Source organism: Alternaria dauci, chromosome 7, assembly GCF_042100115.1.
Source record: "Alternaria dauci strain A2016 chromosome 7, whole genome shotgun sequence".
NCBI lineage: Eukaryota > Fungi > Ascomycota > Dothideomycetes > Pleosporales > Pleosporaceae > Alternaria > Alternaria dauci.
The window spans coordinates 2,221,548-2,245,853 of NC_091278.1; the positions used below are offsets into that span (position 1 = coordinate 2,221,548).

General features: G+C 51.1%; 7 protein-coding genes across 7 annotated transcripts; 2 read left to right on the forward strand and 5 right to left on the reverse strand.

Annotated features, from left to right (window-relative positions):
• Window positions 1-1,280: 1,280 nt before the first annotated feature.
• On the reverse strand, window positions 1,281-2,500 carry ACET3X_007853 (uncharacterized protein; the record flags this gene model as incomplete). The annotated part of the gene is made up of 2 exons (XM_069454045.1): window positions 1,281-2,293; window positions 2,461-2,500. The coding sequence occupies 2 exons, from the start codon at window positions 2,498-2,500 to the stop codon at window positions 1,281-1,283; spliced, it is 1,053 nt and encodes a 350-aa protein (XP_069305016.1).
• A 5,833-nt stretch (window positions 2,501-8,333) lies between these two features.
• On the forward strand, window positions 8,334-8,621 carry ACET3X_007854 (uncharacterized protein; the record flags this gene model as incomplete). Its single annotated transcript, XM_069454046.1, has 2 exons — window positions 8,334-8,498; window positions 8,556-8,621. 2 exons carry the CDS (start codon window positions 8,334-8,336, stop codon window positions 8,619-8,621), a joined length of 231 nt encoding a protein of 76 aa, XP_069305017.1.
• Window positions 8,622-12,541: 3,920 nt separating this feature from the next.
• Window positions 12,542-14,443, reverse strand: ACET3X_007855 (uncharacterized protein; the record flags this gene model as incomplete). Its single annotated transcript, XM_069454047.1, has 4 exons — window positions 12,542-12,774; window positions 13,282-13,432; window positions 13,486-14,068; window positions 14,115-14,443. 4 exons carry the CDS (start codon window positions 14,441-14,443, stop codon window positions 12,542-12,544), a joined length of 1,296 nt encoding a protein of 431 aa, XP_069305018.1.
• Window positions 14,444-15,039: 596 nt separating this feature from the next.
• On the reverse strand, window positions 15,040-15,920 carry ACET3X_007856 (uncharacterized protein; the record flags this gene model as incomplete). Its single annotated transcript, XM_069454048.1, has 4 exons — window positions 15,040-15,335; window positions 15,388-15,570; window positions 15,624-15,747; window positions 15,795-15,920. The coding sequence occupies 4 exons, from the start codon at window positions 15,918-15,920 to the stop codon at window positions 15,040-15,042; spliced, it is 729 nt and encodes a 242-aa protein (XP_069305019.1).
• A 684-nt stretch (window positions 15,921-16,604) lies between these two features.
• Window positions 16,605-17,926, forward strand: ACET3X_007857 (uncharacterized protein; the record flags this gene model as incomplete). Its single annotated transcript, XM_069454049.1, has 2 exons — window positions 16,605-16,632; window positions 16,691-17,926. The coding sequence occupies 2 exons, from the start codon at window positions 16,605-16,607 to the stop codon at window positions 17,923-17,925; spliced, it is 1,263 nt and encodes a 420-aa protein (XP_069305020.1). The 3' UTR covers window position 17,926.
• Window positions 17,927-19,780: 1,854 nt separating this feature from the next.
• ACET3X_007858 (uncharacterized protein) lies at window positions 19,781-21,439 on the reverse strand (the record flags this gene model as incomplete). Its single annotated transcript, XM_069454050.1, has 4 exons — window positions 19,781-20,500; window positions 20,551-20,838; window positions 20,895-21,208; window positions 21,271-21,439. The coding sequence occupies 4 exons, from the start codon at window positions 21,437-21,439 to the stop codon at window positions 19,781-19,783; spliced, it is 1,491 nt and encodes a 496-aa protein (XP_069305021.1).
• Window positions 21,440-22,419: 980 nt separating this feature from the next.
• Window positions 22,420-23,612, reverse strand: ACET3X_007859 (uncharacterized protein). The gene is made up of 2 exons (XM_069454051.1): window positions 23,280-23,612; window positions 22,420-23,228 (listed from the first exon to the last, which is right to left on the reverse strand). Exons 1-2 carry the CDS (start codon window positions 23,522-23,524, stop codon window positions 22,634-22,636), a joined length of 840 nt encoding a protein of 279 aa, XP_069305022.1. The 5' UTR covers window positions 23,525-23,612; the 3' UTR covers window positions 22,420-22,633.
• Between the last annotated feature and the right edge of the window lie 694 nt (window positions 23,613-24,306).

Genomic DNA, 24,306 nt, shown 5'->3' on the forward strand with positions numbered 1-24,306 from the left:
ATGCCGCTTTCTGCAGCATGGGATTTGGCAGCACTTTTCCCGCTCAGGAACGAACCCAAGAACAGATGCAGGAAGTGATTGCCACGCGAGACATTGCGCGATCCTGGGACAAGAGAGCGATTGGTGACTTTGCGGTGGGCTGGCGACCAGAGTCGCAGGTTGAGGATCTTTCAGGCCGAAAGTTGACGGAAGCGAACAATACAGTAATTATTATCGATGGAAGCGATATGGACAGTGTTCGTCTGAGGCTTGATGACGTCAAGTGGCTGGGTTATGCGGGCGTGCGAGATGCTACTACGACCTCTCTCCCCGCACGCGATGCCTCGGACGCTCCACTACCACCTTGGGAAGACATGGTTGAACTGCGTTACGGGGTCGTACCATCTTGCTGGGGTCAAGGCGTAGCTCGCGAAGCTGCGGACGCAGTGATGCAATGGGCGGCCACTGAGAGAGGCGTTAAAAGGTTTATTGCTGAGACTGAAAAGGAGAACGCGAGAAGCGGGAGAGTGCTGGAGAAAATGGGGTTTAAGAAGAGTGGTACCAGGTATTGGAAGGATGAGAATGAGTTGGAGTGGGAGAGGGATGCTGCGGATCTTTGGTAGCCTACTGCGTTGGAGATGATAGTTTCAGTACAATACAGCGAGGCTGCTGGCTGTCATCTTGATACTGCGGACAGGAGGGCAAGCAACAGCAAACTTGGTAACATAATCTTTAGTTAGCCGTGGTGACAGCGACTGGTATTGAGTACATTGGTCGAGAGAAAACCGCAGGTCTCTTACCCTCGGCAAGCCGTCACCACAAGGTATTGAGGCTAACATATCGTAGAACCATATACCACCGCTACTGCTGCCCCTGCCGCTCCCTGTCTTCAAGTCGACATCAAATCGTCTCGTATACTTAAGAATGCGAGCAATGACCTTACTTTGTAATTGACGCGGGTGTGTCCTTCCCATTACCAGATCAATGTATGAGCAGAAGAGCTATCTTGAAAAACATTCCGCCACTTGATAAGTGATGTGCTTTGGCATCGTGGATCACCAAAGTCGAGCGGGAACGTTGAGTAGTGGTATAAGAAATGTTGCCATTATTGAGACGTTGATCTAGAATTGAATTGCCTATGATAGTACCAGCAAAGTGAACACAGAGATTGTACATATGCAGTTAGTTCAGGCATCAAGCTGGTGATATTTCCGTCGCTCAAGTGAAAGCTGCATTAGCTAGGCTGTATTCCAAAATATTGCTAAGGTTTCTAGCTATATGACATAGTTTTGAAAGTACCCCTACGCGTTTTTCGCATCGCCATCAAATAGCACACTCCTGTTCACCTCCTGTGTACTCGGTGCAACATCTAGTCCAGGATTCCTGTCAAAGAAATTGACCGGCTTCAGTTCAACCGCCATCTTCTCACATGGCATAACCGGCCAATCCTCGATTCTCGGATCATGTGTTGACCCGAACGTATACCAGACCACGATATCCTCATCCCTCACACTCGCCTCCTCCTTATCTCGAGTTCTTTTTTCAATCGCACTCGCAATCCCATCACCACCCATAGACTGCATTGTGTACTTGCCTGAAGGGAACATCTCATCTTCGTGGTACCTTGTGACCCATACTGCATGCTTGCCGTACTCGGAGCGCCGAGCATGGAAGGATGAAGGATGCGCGAGAAGCATCTGGCTGTATGAGGGATGTAGCTTAAAGCCTACTGGCGTCTGTGTTATGGGGTTGGTTTTCGCTTCGTTGATGATCTTGAAGACGCGATTCTTGGTCAGATCAAGGTCGAATCCACCTTCCCTTTCGATATAACTGCTACGAGTCTCATACCCGACACCGAAGGGGTTGTGCACATCAGGATCATCGATAGGCATCGCGTGCGACTCTTCGATTACGACTGAGTTCTTCTGGCCTTCAATAGCAGGGTCTATGCGTAAGCAGAAAAGGTGTTGATGGTATGGTGCAAGCACGCCGGGCGCTACGATGGTACCAAAAGGCGGTTTGGGCTCACCGAGAGCAATGGGTGTGGTGGAGAGGATACCAGTTGCCCGAACTTCGTATTTGATCGACGCATCTTGGCTGAAATGAAAGGCGAAGATATATTCGTAGTTGCTTACAGTGATGATCGCTTGTAAGACGAGGATACGCGAGCGTGTCACTACGGCATGTCCCGTGCGGAAATTCGTATGCTTCCAAAGTATGCCATCATCCTGCTCATGTAGGCAGACTACGTTTGGCAGTTTTAGTGGAAGGCCGGAGGAGGTATTGTGCCAGCCATCAAAGTACTTGATAGTGCCTGCTTCGTTGTCAGTTTTGCCAAAGCTCTCAATGATGTAACGAGACCTACCAAGGCAATCACAGCCCAATCGCAGATTATTTGCATTGATACCTGCATCATCATTCCCCAAGTCGAATGCTCCTTTTCTTGGATACGGAGCTCTGGGATCTCCATAAGGTACAAACATCTCGGCCAAAGATAAGCGGTAAAATAGGTTCCGTCCATCGTATCGAATGTCGTGCAAAGTCAGACCTTCGCGATAATTGAATCCTACCCTGAAGGCCCAATTCTCCCAACTAACCCTCTGGCCATCGACCTGGAATGATGGACCTTCTGGCTGAACAACCCGGTACGGTTTTGTAGTGCCACGAGGAATGGGTCGTAGATCGGGATGATACTCGCTCGCGTCTGTGGCATGTATTTTTTGCCGATCAAAAGGGCGTATCTCATTGTGAATCTGTTCGTTGGCTGAAGTAGGTAGGCGGTAGATTTTGGTAACTTCCAGATCTTCAGAGACTTCGGCACAGATGTCGAGTGGGTAGGCGTAGTAATTCGCGTCTGGGTGGGTGGTGAGTCGAAGGTAAAACCAGCACTAAAGTTGGAGTGAGCGCTATTGATATCTGGTATAGAAAGTTCAAAGCAATAATACCATTGAGATGCGACGAGACATGTCATTTGAGCCGTCAGTAGCATAAGCCCATGGTTCAACAATCACAGACGCTCCTTTTGGTAGACCGAGGTTCTTGATCTCTTCCTGCACTTTAATATTGGCCAAGCATGCTTCTTCAACCTCTTTCATATACGCCGCGTCGATATATGAGTGTTTGCCTTGGAGATGTTGTTTCTCGATGACGTCACCACTGTCGATGGCAATGATGAGTTCGATCAGATTGTTCGCACCGTTCTTGCTTTTCACAAGTATCTCCACGCGAGCACACCGACTGATGTTCGGCAGTGTATAATCACGTCGATGTTCCGTTTCGAGGTACGTGACGAGCTCGTCCTTTGGAGGCTCTCTCAACGTGATGACCCTAAAGTTTAAAGCTTGATCTTCGAACAATGATCTAACCGCATTGGCCACCTTTCTCCACATCAACATACAACCAGGAAGACTGTGTATTTATGACCAACCTTGATTATTTCTTCCGGCGTAAGCGGGTCAAGCGGATGGGGTGTGGGCGCCATAGTTTTGTCCTGTAGACACTCGAAGCGCAAGCGTATTTGGAGCACAAGAAAATGATCTAAATACTCTATTTTACAAGAACGAACGGAACGGAGATCATTATATAGCGACATCAGGTCTTGGTGATCTCTGATACGAGGTTCATTGTGATTGGCCAGGTGCGACTCCGGATGTGTAGCGCGGAACGCTTCGCCTGCGCCTACCTCCAAAGGTTCGCCTCGGACATCATCACCTCCAAAGGTAACAAGCATTTCCACAACACCACACCTCCAAAGGTAACCCGGAGAGGGGTTCCCATACCAAATCTGCACAATCAGCATACAGTGAAAAGTATGACGCTTGTTACGTAACTCATTCTTAGTCTGCGGTGTAATACTTTCGATTTGCCATGGCTCAGCCGACCAGGAAAACGAGGCTACTTAGGTACTAACTTGCAGTTGGCATCACAATCATTAACCAAGGAAATTTCTTTCCTCTCAAAGTATAACAACCAACATATTTTTGATGATAATACTGGTGAAAGGACTATATACGTCTCTCTTCTCTACACTTTGTGATACGCCGTGCCTCACAGCGTTATAGCACCGGCGTAGAGAATCTTACCGTTGATCGTAAAGCTTACATTATTATCCATTTCATGCATGGCGCAACAATGCGATTCGCGAAAGAGAATACGACACAACCAGTTCCACGCGCGGTCAGTGGTAGCGAACTATTTCGGATGACGTGTGCACAGCTCGTCCGCAAAGCGTAAATGCTCGCAGTGAAAAGCCCGAGTGAATATACCATTACTTCGCCTCATACTATGATTCATTGCTGTGGTTTCTGCCTAGGTACTAGGTTGACCCTCGCCTGCGATCGTGTCTGCTCACAAATACGTTTTCCCTGTTCTGCATACCACTGTATTATACACCTGCACTCTTGTTTTGGTTGAAGACGGAACATCACTGTATTGCAAAACTAGTAACTAGCCAACCCCAAATCCTTCAAGCTATTTCTAAAATGCCATTCAGCTATCATGTCTTACCCAGACGACTAGGACTATGACTACGACTCCTGGAGCGATTATGACTACGACCACGCAGACTACGACCGTGTATGGAATGTTTACGAAGAGCCATATTCGCTAGACTTCCTTCCATTCCGCGACCTCTGCGACGCTGGAAGCGGCTATCTCGACACCCAGAAAGAGTACCATCTTTATGATACGACAATGATCGAGTTCATTGCCATCGCCGGAGCCGCTATATCTACTACAACCTGGGATTATGAGCTCAAATTTCACAGATTCCTCGAGCTTCCATCAAAGCTCCGCCTCAAGATTTATATCCACTGTTTGGAGACTGCGCGGAGCGACCAGACGCTAGCGAAACATCTTCACGTCGACAGGTTCAACAATCCATGTTGCATCTGGCGATGGCCGGATGAGCTTGTCATCTGCGACCGGCACTCGGGCAACGAGCTACCCACAGCGAAGTGTGCGCCCTAGCTCCCTAATCTCGCCTTCACGAACAAGCAGATACTGGGACAAGTCACCATTTATATGCTCTCGACTACCGAATGGTTCGACTTCAAGTACGAGGAACACAAGCCCTTCAAGATCGTCCGTTGGTTCACATATTTCCTCTACACTTTCCCCATTGTCATGATCAACGGCGTAGCTACAACGGAAGCTTTCGCGGCTATCAAGCGCATCTGTTTCCCACACGAGTCCAAGTACAATGAACATCGCATCGGGCGTGTCGTCGACGAAAAGAATTCCGATATTACACTGATGCTGAAGTGCAAGAAGCTGGACACCATCGCCATGGTGTTCAATTTCCGCCAGCTTGTGAACAATCCATGGAGCCGACAACCGCGGGATCTACAGGATTTCTTGGATTCCTTCCATCTCGAACCGATGCTTGAACACAACAGCGTCGAGAATGTGTATTTTGAGGGAGTTTATCCAAGGGATGGGGAGGGGCAGACTATGACTTGCTTGTATGAGTTTGGCAAGTGGCTCATCCAGGGATTTAGGAAGCGGGGCCGAGAGGTAAATGTTCATCTGCACAAGCGATGCGAAGCATTTGTAGAAAGGAGTGTGGGGCCGAAGCTTGGGGTATATGAGCAGGTAGCGAAGGCTGTGGGGAGATAAACTGCACAACTATCTGGAGACAGAAGCTCTGTAGTTCCTCGTGATACACCTCGGTGGTGTTTCAAATGACTCCAGGACCTTTCCCCATAGCATGAACACTGTGGCGTCCTTGACCATCCATATATTGAGCCACTCTCTATCATACTCATTCTTAGCTAAATTTCTGTGAGCAGTTCCGTCGTTCCACAAGAAAGCTCTTGTTGTCCACTGTGTGAGCATTTGCCAATCACAAATGCGCCAGCTGTTAACGGTGCTGGGTACATACGACCGATCCAGACAAGCTTCGCTACCTAATGCATTCTCGTCCCCAGCCTGTCGGAATTGCAAATAGCGAGGATCTGCCCCACTCGTTGCCATCTCGCGTCACAAAGAGCCTGCGGCTCAAATTCGTGTATTCCTAGTGAAATAATAATGGGGGGACAGGAACATCAAACCTAACGTTATTCAAAGCTAGAGATACATTCTGTACAGGACGTCATCCTGGACAATATGATGTCCCGCATAACATGTTACCCATTCGCACACTCATTGAGCTGCACCGACCAGTGCGGGCAAGGTTCGGGTGAACACTCTGTTGGCATGCGTACTTCGGTGTGTTTCGGTCACCGTATCTCAAGTCATATGAATACACCAAAGTCCTTGTCGCTGCGCGATCTGATAGCCGATGCGAAGTCTCTCTGGCAACCTTTGCGGTGGCTGCACTGGGTTTTGAGAAGATCTAAGGGCCAAATCTTGATTCAATCGGTCTTCTCGCCCGAAGCCAGTCCGGTGGAGGATCGGCAATGTTGACTCAACAACAAGAGCTCGAAATTTGTCGACAACTCCAAAGCATCCCTTTGACCAGGCGTGTTTGCATGTTACCGGCGGCCGTTGAATATACCGCAGACTGTGAAGAAGTTTAGCGGTCGGTAAGTTCGGTCGGCAACGTGTTGCGAGGCTGCGATCGGCTAGAGGCAGGCAGATGCGGCGGGCGCTCAAGCTTGGAAACGATATCCGCGATACCAACGCAAATACCAAACTGAGTGGGTATATTGCTGGATCAACGTATCATGTCCACGAGCTGCGAAAAGCTATGGTCACGAACCGAACAGCCACGAACAAAATCTTTCTCCACCGCTACGGCGAGCATCGGCAATGCAGTGGATCTTCCCAGCCCCCGAAAAACTTTCACTTGCCCGTACATCCGTGCATTTCTGGCCCCTGCACAGCCTCTGCTTGGGTATAAAAGCCCATCGTCCCTCGTCCTCCTTTCTGCTCATCATGTCGATCATACTTCATAGAATCATTTCTAATAGTATGCATCCTCTTCTGAGTTACTCTAAGTAGCCACAGAATCTCCATCCTGGTTGATGACTATCAGCCTCGATGTCCCGGAGTGAGGCTTTATACGGGTGCTTCGGCGCGCGTGGCGATGATCTTCAGCTGACTGGTTTGCGACTTCGTGTTGCGCTGGAATGTAGGACGTTGACGGCAATCTGACAGGCTTTTTTTTCATTGATGCGATCGGCTTGCCGGTCGGTTGAGGAAGAAATGTTGAGAGCTTGAAATAGCGGGCGCTTGGTGAGGAGGCGCTGTGCGGCAGAGGTTACTGCTGCTGGCGTGGCGCCTCGGAATGGCGCGCAGGTATCGTCAGGGGCGACAACACGGAACGCCAAACCATCCACCCACGCACACGCGACGTGCATCCAAGTCTGCTTTAAGCAGATTGTTCCTCACACGAGCCAAACGCACTGCTGTAGTTTTCATCGCAGGTCTACACAGTAACTGGGCGCGAAGGACTGGCGAGGATATCGATGACCGACCAAAGTCCTACCGCACGCACCACGCGAAAGAAACCCCCAACACTCCAGCGATGACGTCCACCAGATTCCGAGCGGAAGGACCGTCAACACGTACGACGGCGGGTAAGGATCATCTACAGGTGTCGTCTTTTCCAATATCCATCACAGCAGAAATATTTACGAGCGATGCTTTCTTGGCGAGTGAAGTGGAGAACTCGTGAGCATGAAAAGCTCCGCCTTTATTAGACTTACGACTAATCTAATAGCTAAGTGTTCGTGAAGTGGATGAAGCTTTGAGCCCTCAGTAGGTAGGACAAGATATGAAGTTGGCGCTTAGCTGGTGGGGTTCGCGTCGCGAATAGCGAGGCCGATCATCTTGTCCGCTTCCACTTCGTCCTGATTTTGGAATCGGCCACTGCTTCCGCGTCTTCGAAATCGAAACCATCCACGTTCTCCAACAGCTCCTCTTCAGCCATGTCCACATCCACGTCCTCGGTCCCGTAGATGTCCTCGATTCTGAAAGCCTCCAACTGATCCAACTCGTTGCGCAAGTTCTTCAGTTCCTCTAGTGCCTCTCGATCGTTCTTGTGTAGAGCTTCGGCGTAGGTCGTGTAGTATGTCTGCTCTGCAGAGCGTCTCCATATGTCTGCTGTGTCTCAGTCGTCAAGCGCGCACGCTGTGAGGATGCAGTTATGGATAACGTAGTAGGGAGGGAGCGTTCGATCACTGGGATGGTGTCAGTCAGCTGCCTTGGTTGCGATGAGGCTCACTTACGCCAAGTTGGACTTGGCCAGTCGAATGCATTCCTCCGGGTTGTCATCGAAAAGGCTGCTAGCAGCCTGGAACCGCTCTTCGCATACAGAGGTCGGCATGTTGGTCGAGTGGGGAGAAAAGGCTGAAGAGGGTTTGCATGTCGCCCAAGGTGAGTGTGGCAAGGGCTTCTTTTGCGCCTAGCCCATGCGTTTGCGCTTTGCTCGTTTGCTCAATGCGCACACCAACGTAAAATCTATTCTTCTCGATGATCACGAGCTTCGTCAGTTGTTCACACACGTTGCCATCACTGCTTGCTACATAGCCTTCTGCTGTCACATTGCCACTGCTCGCGTTGGCTTGCGGACCAAGGTACGTGAAATATGGCTCTTGCGCGCTATACACATGGCAATGCTAATTCCTTTCCAGAATGGCAGATCAGAGTCAGGCAGCATGGAAGCCAGGGCCTGTGGGGGCGACAGAAGAGAGCTCTGATGGTTCCAATCCGTATAATGAGGTTGAAGCCGACGACGACGCTTCGATAGGAACCAAACGACCTCGAGTTCAGAAGCCCATGGTTGCGAAACGGCGCAGACGCATCGATCGAAAACCACTTCCCGCAACTACCACATCTTTCTCCGGTTCGGCGAGTACTGGGCAGCCAGCTGCATCGACTGAGTTCATGAACCGATTCAAAGGGGCCGACATGCCCAGCGTGCTGGGGCTTGCTGTGTTGAAGTAAGAGCAATGGAGAGAGTAATTAATCTCTCTTGTATAGCAATACTCTACCTAGACAACTACAAGGGTGGCGTTCGATCTTTCCCTTGTATGGCGTGACGCTCCTGCAGTACAGCTGCACACATACTTTTGCAAGAGTCCGGCCTTTCCTTCTCGACTGAGACTATCAATGTCATGCAAGGCTTTCCCACTGAGTTCCTCCGCCTCATTTCAAAAGACCGGATACCTTTCCGGCGTACAGGCGGCGAGACAATCACGGAGATGCCAGCCATCTGGACAGCCATCACGCAACTAATGACAGACAAGAAGTTCCTTGGAAGCACAAATCTTGAGATCATGCGCCCTTACGAATGGTTCAACTTCTCTTGCCGGAGAACTCCATGCGCAAAGCTACTTCACCCTCTTCCGCCCACACTATTTCATTGACGATGAAGCTGTCCATGGTGGTATTCGCGAGAAGGACCGCAGGATAATTGAGAGATGCTACAATTTCATCGGGGAAAATCTCAAGGGGGTGCGATAAAGTAGAAGTATTCGAAGTACATCGCGCTGGTAAAACACCTGGCGAATATGTAGAGTGTGAAGATAGTGTGGGAAACGGAAGGGATTGATCCGATTCTTGGGAGGCGACCGCAATCGTAAGTTAGCATGGCCGAAACCGAAGATTATATAGTTAGAGATGACACACTCTTACAGTGTAGTATGTTCAGCTTGGAATTCGATATTAGGAACAGTTGTGAATTCTTAAATTTCCGTGCTATTGAACCCAGCAACCAGTTGTAACAACACACACGTTTTACCAGGTTGATGTACCAACCATGCTAATACACCTCTCGTCCACCGTTGACCACTCATACCCTGAGATCAAATCCCAACCTATTCGCAGCCTAGGATAGAGAGTAACCCCCAGTTGACTTTAGTTTCTTAGTCAAAATGAACCTTTATGGTTTACGCACTAGGTCATAACGTACCTAGTTGGCTCCGGAAAAGAAGGTGTTGACGTTAACAATGCCTTGACGCCTGCCCTCCGGGAGAAAACAGTTCGTGCCAGTATAACAATTAACGCCGTCGCTATAACGAACACAGACAACCCCAGAATTAGAATCAAAGCGGCCATTTCTGCTGATAATGCCACCATTAGAAGCGGCAACCCAGGCGCCAGTGTTTCCGTCATAGTTCCAGCCGCTAATTGAGTTTCCTACGCCGCGACCGATTGTAGCGCAGGTGCCGTCATTTTGAGCCACTGCAAGGGCGACTAACGCAGGAGCAAGGAGCTTGATAGAAACCATTCTGGCAAATTCTGAAAAGATTCGAAAAGTACAGTTAGCAGCTATCGTACCACTGTCACAACACAATAGAAGAAATATTACCTAATTAGACAAACAGTCGCAAGATGGATCTTGAGTTCAGAGAGGTAATAGTAAAGTCGAAGGAGTGTGGTGCTCTCTAGCTCAGGAAGATAGTGCGTAGTATTTATGGCATTGCCTTCAGCTTTGACAACATCTCTATTTTTCTGACAAGAACAACAGCACACACCCGAAGACATCCGTTGGAACATCTGCGGCCCTTTTTTGTTGCTTTTCAATTTCCCCTTCTGTTATGGCGTTGTGGCACGAACTTGCACGAGCGTGTAGAGGTACAATGCTTCGTCATGTGCCCCATAAGATCTAATGCCTGAGCTCTTGGCTTACTCGTATAGCCTAGATGTTAGACCCTCCATCTCCCGGACTTTTCGGCTCCCGGGTTCCTGAGCAATGTCAGCACTATCATGTTGACATGTTCCACTGGATGCCGGACAACATCAGCTACCGCGTCTGTGCACGCAACGCGTAGGTATGTTCGAGTAATGCGCGCTCAGTAAACATTGGAATAAAAAAACGAGGCTGTGCAACCACCTCTTGCGCATGCTAGAGCTAACCAGCTGTATCTTTTGATACAATAACTACTGGTTTTAATACTCAGTATAAACAACAGGGTCCCTAAGCTCCCGAGGTCCTTATCACCGTACAGTGGGTGCTTTGGGCGATGTCAATTGGCAGTTTTGTCCTGCGGAACCTTTGCGTAGAAAAGTGTTAGCTGCCATAAGCCACTGATAGGTATCAAGAGCCCAAGAACTCCGTGCCATGACATTTTACACACGTCCTCGCATGCAATCTGTGCGAACAGATGATCCTGCCGTGCTCACTGAAACATGTCGTCAGGCACGCTATTACGACACGCCACTTCCGTGCCTTCCAAGCCTTGCTCCCCAAAGCACAAAGAATGATTACTGTTACACGATACCTCCAGGACACTCAAAGGCAGCCCTAAACAATCGTGGAAGCATAATTCCAGGCCTCGTTTATTGAAGTGTGGCGGATCTCGTCAGCTTATACTTAGAGGCTTTGCCGTTGAAACATTATTCTCAAGAGATCATGGTTTCAAAGCGCAGAGACTTATCGAGCGCGCCTGGCAATTGATGGCCAGCATATTGAATCTAAACTACTCGGGAGAACATTGAGAAGCCGTAAAGAAAGATGAAACACCGCACGGCTACGACACATCGTTGATGCCCGGCTAGTCGATATGGCCGATGTCACTTCTGCCTCGGTATTCAACAGGACTGCAGTGTATCAAGCCGGGCCGGACACTGTTATGCAGCTCAGCAAGTGCATACTTACGCTCTGGATACATACATCCGTCTCAGCGGCGCAGTCACCCAATGACAGGACCATTTCTTTGAGCTAGGTTGGGGTCAACTCTTATGTCCTACATGCCTATCAAGAGTAAAACGAGCTGAGATCTTCTTCGACTTTGACATACTGTACAAAGATCTGATTGTCTAGCTATACTCAACGCTGTCAGGGATGCTGAGCTCAGGACGCTGCGCATCTTCATCTCACACACGCTCCAGGACAACAAGGATGCTGGTTCCGTCGACATACCAGACATCGAGCCACAGCAAGTCGGCATATATGATGACACCCAATTACGCGGGATCGATCAACTGATGGTCGAGGCCCATGATCGGGGTATCAAGCTGATCATTGCAATACATGACCACCTGGGCACTATTAATTGGGTTGCTGGCGAACTGGTAGTATCATCGTCAGACGAAAATCGAACTCTTACAGACATTAACACATTTTCCATACAGATACGTACGCATCCAAATACAAATGGCTGCCGTTGAATGCGCGAAGACGCCTACCGCTCAGAACGATGTGATGTTCTTCTAACAAGATGCATCGCCAATTTGCGACTTCGACAATCGCATCCTTCATCCTTTTCCTTGCGAATCTTCTCATTCAAGTGAACCTGATGGTTAACATCGCTGGGAATTGAGGAAACCGTAATTTGCTGAAGCTGATTTGCGTCACCACCGGCAGTACCGTGGGATGAAGTGGGTCAGATGGCGACTATGGTCCAGCATCGTGAGTCGAAGGGTTCGAAAATCGTCTCAAGCACACTGTCCAACACAAGAATCATCTGATCTCAGGCGGGCTGCAATGGAAGGGTCTTTCTGATTACATCTTCTCCTTCCACATTCAGAACGAAGGGCAAGGATATTTGCGCCACAACACTGCACCCGCACCAGAATGGTGGTGCGACCGGAGAAAGAAGATGCGAAGCGTCATGGGGAGCAGTGCGATGCTCGTCTCAACAGGTGAGTGTTCTGGTCACGCTATTGCATGATACTACACTCCGCGGTCCGTGATAATGACCTGGCTGTTTGCAGGCGGTGGAAACGAATTCCCAACTCCGACATTCCCGGAAATTGGAGCTGCGCGACCGTCGACCCCATCGGCATTTGTTCCTACAGCGGCGTTTCCGACTGACGCGACAAAGCACCTGTTGCGTTGCAGCACGCTCAGATCTCTAAGAAACTTGTCCTTCTTGAGGAACTTGACGCGACAGGTTCCGACAAGGTCTGTGTTGAAGGTCAGCATATTCACATCCTCAACGAGCTAAGGTGCCATGGATGGTTTGGCGGATCAACAAGTCAGGCGAAGGTGCTGCAGACTATGAGTTCTGGACCAATGAAGATACATTTGGGGTAGTGAAGCAAAAAGCAGCCAAGGCGTTGAGTGTCGCTAGGGTTCAAACATTCCTTAGTCTTGTCTGAACTTGAATATGCTGGATTCTCGCATCCTTGCTTGATCCAGATATTGCTTTCACGTATACCATGTAGGCTCTGGGATCTCATCCAGCAGCTCAAACCTCCCTAGCTCCCGATTCTTATAAGCGACGGGATCATGGAGTGTGTGCGTTCTGACGTCCCTCCAGAACCGATCTAAGCCCACTTTCTGGCTCGTTGCCTTTGCACCTGTGACCTCGAACACCCCAGAAGTAACTCGTAAGCTAGTATCTGTTGTGACGACTTTGACGCTTGCGACCCACTCTGCCAGCTCGCCTCGTTGCCGTGCCGTTAGCTTACCACGGGTGTCCAAATTGCCTGCATACTTGTCCAAGATAGCATCGACTTCTTGGCCTGCCCTGTCTGCTAGGGCCGAGGCGGCACGGAGGTGAGCGTGGAAATTTCCATAGCGCTCGAGAATGTAAAACTCGTCTGTCGCCTTTTCTTTGTTCTAGCCGTATGTTAGCGACTTGCTCTGAGCCTGTGCCATTCTAGCCTGCTTACGTCACCACCGAATGGCCACGCTCGAGTGCCCTTCACCGTATATTTTGCTGCGTATTTCTGTGCGCCAAGAGCAATACCCAGATAGAAGTTGCTGAAGACAAGCTGAATGGTTGGGAGGAGTAGCGTTGCAAAAGGTATCTGCAGTGCGTGCGGATCTGGTTCCTTTTTCTCCGCGTTCCAGCCGAGCGCATCTGCCCAGGGCACACTCACGTCGGAGATTCTCACGCTACCAGACTCCGTCAAGCGTAGGCCAATGTTGTTCCAATCATGTCCGAATTGGATACCGGGCTGATTGGTCTTTGCGAAAGCGAAGATGTGGTTGCCGGTGCCTTCATAGACACCCTCGAGAACAGTAAGATCGGAAACAACACCGCCAGTATTGAAGAACTTGAACCCGTTGAACACGATGTTGGCGCCATCGGATTTGATCGATAAATCGCTATCCCTGGGATTGACGGCCCCTCCTATAAAATAGTTGTTCTCGACTATGAGCTTCTGGAAGCGATCGGCCTGCTCAGGCGAACCGACAATGTTCGCTGTGGTCGACCATAGGAGGTGGTATCCGAGCAGCATGCCAATCGAGCTATGACAGTTAATACACATGCGCGAAAAGGAAAGATCGATCGTACCCGTCGGCTTCAGCTACCTTCCGAATCGCCCTGTAGGCAACACTCCATTGCTGACCACCGCCGCCATACTGCTTTGGACCCAGAAGCTTGAGAAGCCCAGAGTGCTTTAGTAGAGCTACTTCCGCTCTTGGAGATTTGTTCTCTTGGTCTCGCACGACAGCATCGGTGGCAAGAACATCTGCGACCTCTTGCGCACGGTGGAGCCAACCTGCTTCATCTTCTGGGATTGACGACCACTGCTTCTCATACTCGGTATAAACGACCGGATCCCTGAAATCCACACTCTGTGCGTTGCCAATCGAATCATTGGTTCCGTTAGTGATAGCCATCGTGTGCGTATGTGAGATGTTGATGAAGCCTAGTTACGTGGCGTGCATCCTCCCCCTTCCATTGCGTGTCCTTATATGCAGGCACTCGCTAAGCATGATTCGGCATGATACGAGAGCCCCAAAATATTGCGTGCTATCATCTCACCTTCGACCCCTCTGTGTGGCTGAGGTTGAGTAGATTAGCAGAATGTGGGTGGTTATCAGAACGGAGGGTGGAGGCAAGGATGTGCCGCCGACATTGTCAGGATCGACTTGTCTGCCGGCATACCAATAGCAATGCATCGTGGCGATATCGTTAGGGGTAGAGCGCAGAATGCGGTAGCGTTACAACATGTGAATGCGTGAGTATGGGAGTGAGACGCGTTGACAAAGGCTGATGACAGGGATACTCGCGTCTACGCAAATGTGCTAAGCTCGAGATAGACTAGTCTTACGTCCGAGCCCACCAACGAACCCCAACCGCGTTCGCTATCTAACCCCTCAATCGCATCATCCTCAATCCCGGCTCAACATCACCCATCACAGTGTTCAACAGACTGCCCATCGACGAAGTGCCTCCTGGTACTCCCGCCAAGCCGAGCATTGCTTATCGCTCATCACGCCTTTCTGCTCTTCGCGAAGAACCTCGAAGTGTCGCCCAGTGGTAACTCGACAATAGAGTCTTTCAGTAACAGGGCAAACGTCAAGTACCACCCAGTCAGTCCAGCCAAGAAGCAGAATGCACCACCGCCCTTCTTGAGAGAGATGGACGCAGCTGGATTCCCATCTGCCACGGCAAAGTAAGAAGCCGAGACCAAGAGGAATCCTAGCTCTACGCAGAAGAAGATGATGATGTATACCAAGTTCGTCGGCAGTGAGGCTACAAGGAACACCAACGCGAAAACCGTCCACACTGCGCTATTGTTAGTGGCGCTCTTGTTTCTTGGTGGTCCAGTGCAACTGACTGATCATGAAGAAACCAAGAGCATTGTTGTATTCCTCCACATTGTCTCCATACGCTGCCTCCACTCCAAAAGCTGGTGTCAGGATCGCACCATAGCCAGCATAGAACAGACCAAAGGCACTAAAAACTGTGTACCCAAAACCATTGCCGACGGACAGCTCCCATTGGGCAGTGACCACCAAGCCTAGTATGGAGTCAGCCAACTCTTACCATACCCTACGTATGCCTACAACTCACCGAAAGCCGCCGCGAAGAAAAAGTTGGCTATGAAGACATTGGCTGTAGTTACCCCTCGCCATTCCATTAGACAGAGCGATAGGGTAGTCAGAGTCGTCGCGAATACTCCGATGGGCAGTGCTGTCTTGACAACTTAGCGAAACAAGATATCATTTCTCCAGCGACACTTACTCCGGCACCCAAGGTCTTCGGGGCTGCGATGGACGCAATGGGACCCTCATGGGTGAGCTGCTTCTCGACATCAGTGGTGCCAGCGCTGCTCTTGCTGTTCATGTCGATTGTCGAAAAGTCAGGCATGCTTGTCTTTGTGCACGGAAATTTACATGCAACCAACTAACTCTGAACCAGAGCTTTTTGTATTGAATGGACATGGCGATATACTTGATGTGATCCCGGTATGGACGCGGAATGTCTCTGCTGTCTTTGCGCAGTCATCACGACTATACAATGGTTTATTACGTGCTTCGGCATTACTGACAGCACTGGACGATGTTCAGCATCGTAATCGCGCCGAAACGAATTCAAATTTCAGTCGGAGGGCAGTATGCTGGAGCACATGCACTACAGTGCGGGGTTTTACTCATAGGGTTGTCTCCCTGCAACGTACGGCACATAACGTCTTGGGGCTCGCGGATTGTCTCATCGATATGCGACCGAAGAGCCTTAGCAGCCAATTGAAGATGTCGGAGATCTAAAGCTGTCGCGGGCTTTTGAACCACAGCTTATCGTCCACATGACCGACATGCTGGGATTGTCAGATCCTTGTCGAATAAACCACGATCTACGCAGCTAAAACCAAAACTGCGTCAACCCCACAGTTCTCACGGATGGGTTCGTAGCACGCAATCCACGCTTGCTATGCGCGTATCCTATCCACGACGGCACTTCAGGTCGACATCACATAGCATCGAAATTCAGCTGTTCTTCCTAGCATATCTTGTTGCCCTCGCGCCCGAGTTTCAGTTCTCTCTTCTGAACAAAATGTCGGCACGAAAGAGACAAAAGACAGGTAACATTGTTGGAACACTATCATTCTGGTAGAGCAGCAAGACTGACCATGTCCTTAGAAGCCACTGAGAGCGATAAAACCAATGGCACAAATGGACATTCTGTTAATCCAACAGATGGCTATACGCCTACAGAGCAACTAGACCTTAACCAGGATCCTGATCGTCTTTTGTTTGCATACTGGGTCCCTAATGTCTCAGGTGGCCTCGTCGTCTCCAAGATTCCTCAAAAGACAAAATGGGACCTGCCATCCAACGTACGCTACGCCAAGACAGCCGAAGCATACGGGTTCGAGTATGCGCTCACTCAGATCCGGTTCACCGCCTCATATGGAGCCGAAAACCAGCATGAGAGTGTTTCCTTGTCTCAAGCGCTTTTGCACAGTACTGAGCGCATCAAGCTCATCGCGGCAATACTTCCCGGACCATGGAATCCCACCATTGCTGCAAAACAGATTGCGAGCATCGATAACTACACCAATGGGCGCATCGCTGTCAATATTGTTTCAGGCTGGAACAAGAGCGAGTTTACGGCCGTTGGGCAATGGTGGCTCGAGCATGCGGAGCGATATCGACGGTCTAACGAGTTCATCCGCGCATTGAAGGGGATCTGGACTGCGGGCGATGAGGGCTTCAGTTTTGGTGGCGACTTTTATCAGTTCCGAAACTACAAGTTGGCGCCTAAGCCGCTCCAGAAACCGCACCCGGAGATCTTTCAAGGCGGGAATAGTGATGATGCGAGGAACAACGGCGCCGAGGTCAGCGATTGGTACTTCATGAACGGTAACGACTTGGATGGTTTCCGTGAGCAGATTGCGGACGTGAAGGAGCGCGCGCGGAAGTTTGGACGAGAGGGCAAAGTGAAATTTGCCGTCAACGGCTTCGTTATCATCCGCGAAACAGAAGAGGAGGCAATCCGTGTACTGAAAGAGATTCAAGGCAAGGCTGACACGGAAGCTGTCGAAGCTTTCCGTGAAGCAGTGCAACAAGCGGGTGCCAGCACTGGGAACAAAAAGGGCATGTGGGCGGATAGCAAGCTCGAAGACTTGGTGCAATACAATGACGGTTTCAAGACCAAACTGATCGGTACCAAAGAGCAGATTGCAGATCGGATTCTTTTGCTAAAGAGTTTGGGGGTGGACTTGGTGCTCACGGCGCATTTGCACTATGAAGAGGATCTTGAACGCTTTGGAAAGGAGGTCTTACCGTTGGTAAGAAAATTGGAAGCTGCGGGGAGGGGGAAGGACGTTGAAGAAGAGATTAGACGGACAGGTGACATATATCGCAAGTCCTAACTAGGCCATTGTAATCACACCCTTTTGATAACAGTGCGCGATCTATACCCTTCACAGCCTACCTGCCTTCCTCCTCCTATGCACTCGTAGTCACGTCCCATCTCCATATCCAAGCAGAAGATTCCTCCTCAACGCCTCCAACTCTCCATCACCAAGTCCACAAACGTCCCTCATGTACCGTTCCGCCCCACCAAACTGACTATCCAGCATCTTCAGCGCTCCCAGCATACTTTCCTTCCTCGCGCTCACCATCCGTGATGCGGCTTCCCTTCCCTTTTCTAGAATCTCTTTTGAAATCTCTTTACGATCATCTTTGCCAGCCAGTGATCCACTCGCCGCGTCGTCGTGCAAAGCTTCAGCAATATTTTCCGGGGGGATGGGTGTCCCGGATGCCTGCGCAGTCATGTACTTAGTGAAAGTAGGGCTCTCCAATAAATGCGCGATGAATTCTTCGCGGATGCTAGCGAGGCCGAGTTGCGTGAGATGGTACTCTTCTGCAATCTGCGCACGGGGGACACCGAGAAAATCGAACAGTAGACCAAAGAACATGCCCGTTCGATCTTTGCCCGCCGTGCAATGTATCAACGCACCCTGTACCCTTGCTCCTTTCCCTTCTTCTTCTTCTTCTTCTTCTTCTTCTTCTTCCCCCGGTGCTGGTAGCCTCGCCAGATACCGTAGTATACTGCCATACGCACTTCCCCCACTCTTCAAAAACTCCAAGTACGCTTCCACAAAGCCTTGTACATCCTTATCCATATACTTTGCGAACCGTTCCGCCAAGCGATCGGGACCATAATCGCTTTCTTCAAACACGGGCACCCACGTGCGCTCCACGCCCGCCTCTCGCATCCCTGACTCTTCACTCCATACCTCGACATTTCCGTCGTCCTTGCTGTTGTTCGAACGGCTCTTGTCTATCTCGGGTTTGCTGCGTAGGTCGAAGACGTGGCCGATACCTAGCTTTCGCAGAGCTGCCCAACCCTCAGTATTGACCTTTGAAACTTCGGCACTGCGGAAGAGTAGGTTTGGGCGAAGCGTTGCACCGGATTTTGTTGTGAGAGCATGTGTAGCTAGGCGTAGGTTGTTGATGTTGGGAATGTGTGTGTAAAAGGGGGGTGAAGGAACAGCAGTGTTGTCTGGCGTCGTCATGTTTTATTCTTGTGTTGACTTTGTCCGGTTTTTTAGTTGATGTTGGCGTGGTTGTTGGGGGGAGTGTATAACGGGGAATCGTGGGATGCTGTTAGCATAGATAATCAGTGCACTTTTGATGTGAAGGTATTGATATGACCACAGCCGTGAGGGGTTGTCGTTTACGATACAATTTCCAGCTATGGATTGTGAAACAATGCAGACGAATTGTTCACAGTACGTGTTTTTGTTCAGTGTTTCTTGTCGACGGTCATCCGAGGTACACGCTTGTTGTTGGTACCTATGTTCAGCCCCACCATGCCACTCTCACACTAGCCATGAGCCGAGGTCTGAGAGTGGGATTACATGAACAGACCGTTTCGTAGCAAGTTTGAGATGGCCACTCACGAACGTAGCACCCACTCACATGTACATGACGTTTGACGTACAGCAGTAAGATATTCATAAACACGCTCATGACCTATAAACGCTCTAAATTCGAATTGTAGGGGTATAGTATACATGTATCACCGACCACATCGGAATAACACCCCTAGTGACATTCCTTCGCAACCTTGACACGATTGGGCAAAGCGAAAAAAATGTTTCAAACTCCAACTTCCACGGGGTGCTACACGCCTCTGACGCACGCGAATACTTTTCGCGACTGATTGCAAAAAATAAAAAAAGACTTCAAGATACTCATCACCGGAGAAAGTTGACAAGCTCAAGAAGGCTTATCACACCCAATCCTCCCCAATAGCTCCTTACGATCCCCATGACCAGGAATACTAATCCCACTCACCCTCGCACTTTCCCTTGCACTCTCCCTCTTTGCCTGTCGTCGCTGACCCGCGCCATTCAGACGAGCAAAAGTCAGGCCATCGACACCGACTTCCTCTTCCTTTGGCTGTGCAGTCATGGTACTTGCGCTCATGCCGCTCTCGCCACATGTAGTCGCCATGTTGAAAATAGTATTGGTCTGGTCGACCTCGACTTCCTCATCCTCGCCCTCATCGTCGGAACGCAGATCCTCGGGCGCATTGCCCTTGAGCACCTTGTACACGACCTTTGCAATAGTTGCGAACCATATGCAGCAGAAGAGCTGGAGGGTGAGGAGAAGCGCGAGGAAGTAGTAGCGGATTTGCGGGTTCCAGCAAATGGGCCCGTTGCGATCGCTGTATGCTTTGAGGAGGTTTCCCCAGTGATTGTTACCGCCGTAGGCTTCAAATTGTGATGCATTGGATGCGGGGACGAACGAGGTTTGCTTCGAGGTGGAGTCGGTAAGGTAGCAGCCGGGTGCCATGTCGACGGGTGCGTAGGCGTAGATGGACCAGCAGACCATCATGTACAGGACGTGGCGGGTGACGATCCAGGAGATGACGAAGAGACCGAAGGCGTAGTCGCAGGCGTTGGAGTAGCCCATGTACTTGAGGAGTTTGGCGGTCTGGCTTGTTAGTTTCCACGTTCCTCTTGGGTTGTGTACAAACGACTTACAGGCAAGATGATGTCGACAAAGTCCATGATGGTAAGGATGACGATGCCGACGCGCATGTGAAAGTAACCGTACGACAGGAACATGAGGGCGGTGGTGAAGATGTGGTGCGTGAACATTTGCGCATAGTCCTTGCGCTTTTCCTCAATGTTGACGACGAGAATCTGCTGGACCCAGAAGCCCCATTGGACGAGATAGTACCACTTGAACAGGCCATCCACTTCCCGGAAAGGCCAGCCTTCCCAAATGCCGTGGAGGTCGAGCCAGAAGTCGGAGTGGTACATGATGTACTGTCGCCTTTGTTAGCATTTGCCCTTTGTGCAAGATCCGTTGTGGAGTGACGTACCATGCCCAGAGACCACGACGCAACGTAATAGACGATGAGCCATGCCTGCTCCTTGAACCTATCAAGCCCCTTTTTTGTCCGAATACCACCTAGCCTCGCTAGGGGATCGAGCATGTATTCCATGACTGCTACGCGCACGCCAGTGAATATGACGGTCCACAGTAGGACAAAGGACAGATCGTCGGTGCCACAGCCGTACATGTCCGTCTCGGCGTTGTAGTACGACATGTGCAAGAACTTGGAGGTGCGGCTTCGGGCGCGGGGGAAGAATGTGTGGGTGAGGCAGAGGAGGGTGAGGAGGTTGACGGAGATGCCTGTGGTAGTAGGAGTCGCAGTCAGTATGGGATCAATTTTCAGGAGCAATGCGTCGGCATACCAATCTGGTGTTCGCAGACGAGGTTGCAGAGCGAGGCCATGAGCCCCTCATTGTCGACTTTCTTTGGCTGCGTCTTGGGCCTTTTGGGCTCGGACGATGCCTTGTGGGTGTGCATGTCAACCGGACGTGTCTTGTGCAACACGCCGTCGCCGTGGGGTTTTGTCGCCATGGCGGCTAGTTGCAATAGGGCGCGCGGTGGGGAGCGAGCGTGTGGTGTTGGCAGTCGAAAGGCGGACCGATCGTGGGGTCAATGGGCGGAACAAAGGCGTGCCCCGTGGAGAAAGCAGTCGGACACAGGGTTTTGGGGGTGGAGGCGGCGCGTGGGTGTATGGGTGCAAGTTCAATGGCCGGCTCGACAATCACGTCTTAGCGAACGAACGTGGTCGGGTGGGTGCGTGTCTCTCAGCAACCAACAGCCATTGAGCAATGGGAGGCGGGAAAAGAATGGGGATTGGAGCTTCTCGGAAGCGTGCGAGGGGAATAGGCGCGCAGGGGAGCGAATTGCGCGCGGGCAGACGAGTCTGAGTGGTGTTGTCGAGGAAGCGGTGTGGTGGTTCCAAGCAAAGATATTCAGGGTTTAGAGATGGATGGGGCAAGCGCGCATCAACAATCTCCTGAGCTGGCCACGCAGATTTGTATCTGTGTGTGTGCTTGTGTCTGAGCAAACGACTGCCTGGTAGAGTATCCAAATGCTACCGCTGTATTTTTGGACAGGTGTCGCGGGAGCTAGCTAGCAGCAATCGCTGTACCTGTGATGCCGGAGCGCGCTACTCTCTGGGCCACCACTCGGAAAATGGGGCTCGCCTAACTCGACTTGCAGCGTCCGCCACCGAGGGCGAGAGGGACAGGGCGGACGAGAGACCGTTGTGACGAGAGAAAAAAAAAGGAGGTGGCAATCCTACGAGGAAGCACTCTGCAAGCCCTGTGCCGTGCTCGTCTGCTCCCAGATGCAGCCCCTGCAGCCGTTATCGTCGGGTTCCTGCAAATATCCACGTGCCAAGCCATGAAGCTTCGTGCTCCTGCCCCAAAACTCCAGGGTTGTGCGCGTTTCACCTTGCCCAGCCAATGAAACCCCCCACGCCCTCTGCCGCCCCACAATACCCCGCCATGGCCTGACCTGATGTGCGTGCACAGCTCTCGGAACAACCCCGGCAATGCTCACTCACAGCTGTCAAAGACGGCATCAACGAGTGCAGTCGTCGTGGTTGCATTACTACAGGTCTAAGGTACAAACAGCTATCCAAGCTCAATCGCGTAGTCCCATCCATACGCTTCTCAGCTTGCAGAAAATGATGCCTACAACGCCTAACAATTTGTCCCAAGTGAACCCACAACCCCTACTAAACACCTACAGCACTCCCTCCTAGTTCTGGTTCTGCGAGTTGAGAATCCTCAGGATGGCGAGGAACAGGTTGATAATGTCCAGGTAGAGCGAGATGGACGCCGCAATCTCCTCCTCGACATGATAGTGGCGCATGATCATCTGTGTGTCCACCAGGATGTATCCAGAGAAGATGAGGGCGCAAACGACGCCGTACCCGAGATCGACCGCGTTGCTGCCGGGGAAGAACATGGACATGAAGCCAAATAACACAACCACCCAGAGTGCGCCAAAGAGGTACGGCGCCCAGTGCGTGAAGTCGTACTTGCTCTGGCACGCAAACAAGCTCAGCGCAATGAAGATGCCCAGTGTGAAGAAGAGGGCCTGCAGCACAATCTTGGAGTCGGTAAACGACACGATGACGGAGATGGAGTAGGCTTCCATGGCCGTGAAGCCGGCGAGGAACAGGAGGTTTGTGGGGTACGACTTGCGCTTCCAGAACGTAAGGCCGAGGAAGACAAAGGAGCCGATGAGCGACACCCACATGAGCCATGGCGTCTGTTGGATAAAGTTCTTGTACGACTCCGACATCATCGAGAGGGCGCTCACGGCCGCCGTTGCGAGGAGCTGGACGGTCCTGCGTCTAGTTAGCATCCGCGACAACTGTGCGCCACCTGGGGCTACTTACAAGATGGCGTACACCTTACGGATAAAGGCCATCCGAATGTCCAGCGTCGCCTCGGCCACGACACCGCCAAACTTGAAGTCATCGGGCAGGTTGTCGTTTTCGCTGCGAGCGACGCCGCTGAGGAGGGCTTCTTGGGGGTCGTTGGCCGCCTGGTAGCTGGGTGGCGCCTGCGAATATGACGGCGCCGACGCTGCCTCGTCGAGCGAGTCGCGCTGAGGCACGTTCTGGTACTTGGGTGCGCCCATGATGATGAGTGTGTCGCGAGATTCGGCTGCAGGCGATGCGATACGATGCGATGTGCGAGGTTGGCGTGCGCGGTCGTCTAGGTGCAAGAAATCAAGGGCGAGTGAGATGCACTAGGGCTATGCTGACATTATGAGGTCACGCCCGAGCCACCCGACTTTGCTTCACGTGAGCGCGTCACGCCGCAACAACCCCCAGCATCGAATGTTCCAGCTTACTCCAGACCACCAACAATGTTCCCCGGCGCATGCACTGGACGCTACTCTACGGCCTCGTCCACGACTCCATGTTTCGTCGAGTTCTACCATCGTCAGTTTGCGCGAGTAGAAACTGACATGCATGCAGGCATCGCGCACCTCGATGCATTTCCGAGCCTCTTCCACTCTCAATCAGCAATGGGGCCAGCGCCTGTATTCGGACCCCGCCCAAAGCTACCGCACCCGTCATTCAGGATACAATTGGATTCTTTGATCATAGCAATGGCTTTTGCCTGGTCATGCAATGCCGATCCAGAGCTGCCTTCTGCAATGAAACTGGCCGTACGCATGACCGCCCCCATGCGCTTTATATACCATCAGCTACACCCGGCTCGAATGCATACTCTTATATTCTTATTCCAACCGGATGCGTTTGACGCGGCTTTGCAACCACACCGGGCAGCTTTCAAGCCAGTCACCATGTATTGGGCATTGGCCTTGCTGCGGCCGTGGACTCGCGAGTCAGAAACAGCCGCTTCCATGGATGTTAGTCCTTGTTACAATATATAGTGCAACGCTTCCAAGTA

Coding starts and splice junctions, on each gene's coding strand:
- ACET3X_007859 (XM_069454051.1), bottom strand. CDS start 23,524: ATGGGCGCACCCAAGTACCAGAACGTGCCTCAGCGCGACTCGCTCGAC. Junction 23,229..23,279: donor CGTAAGGTGTACGCCATCTT/GTAAGTAGCCCC, acceptor AACTAGACGCAG/GACCGTCCAGCTCCTCGCAA.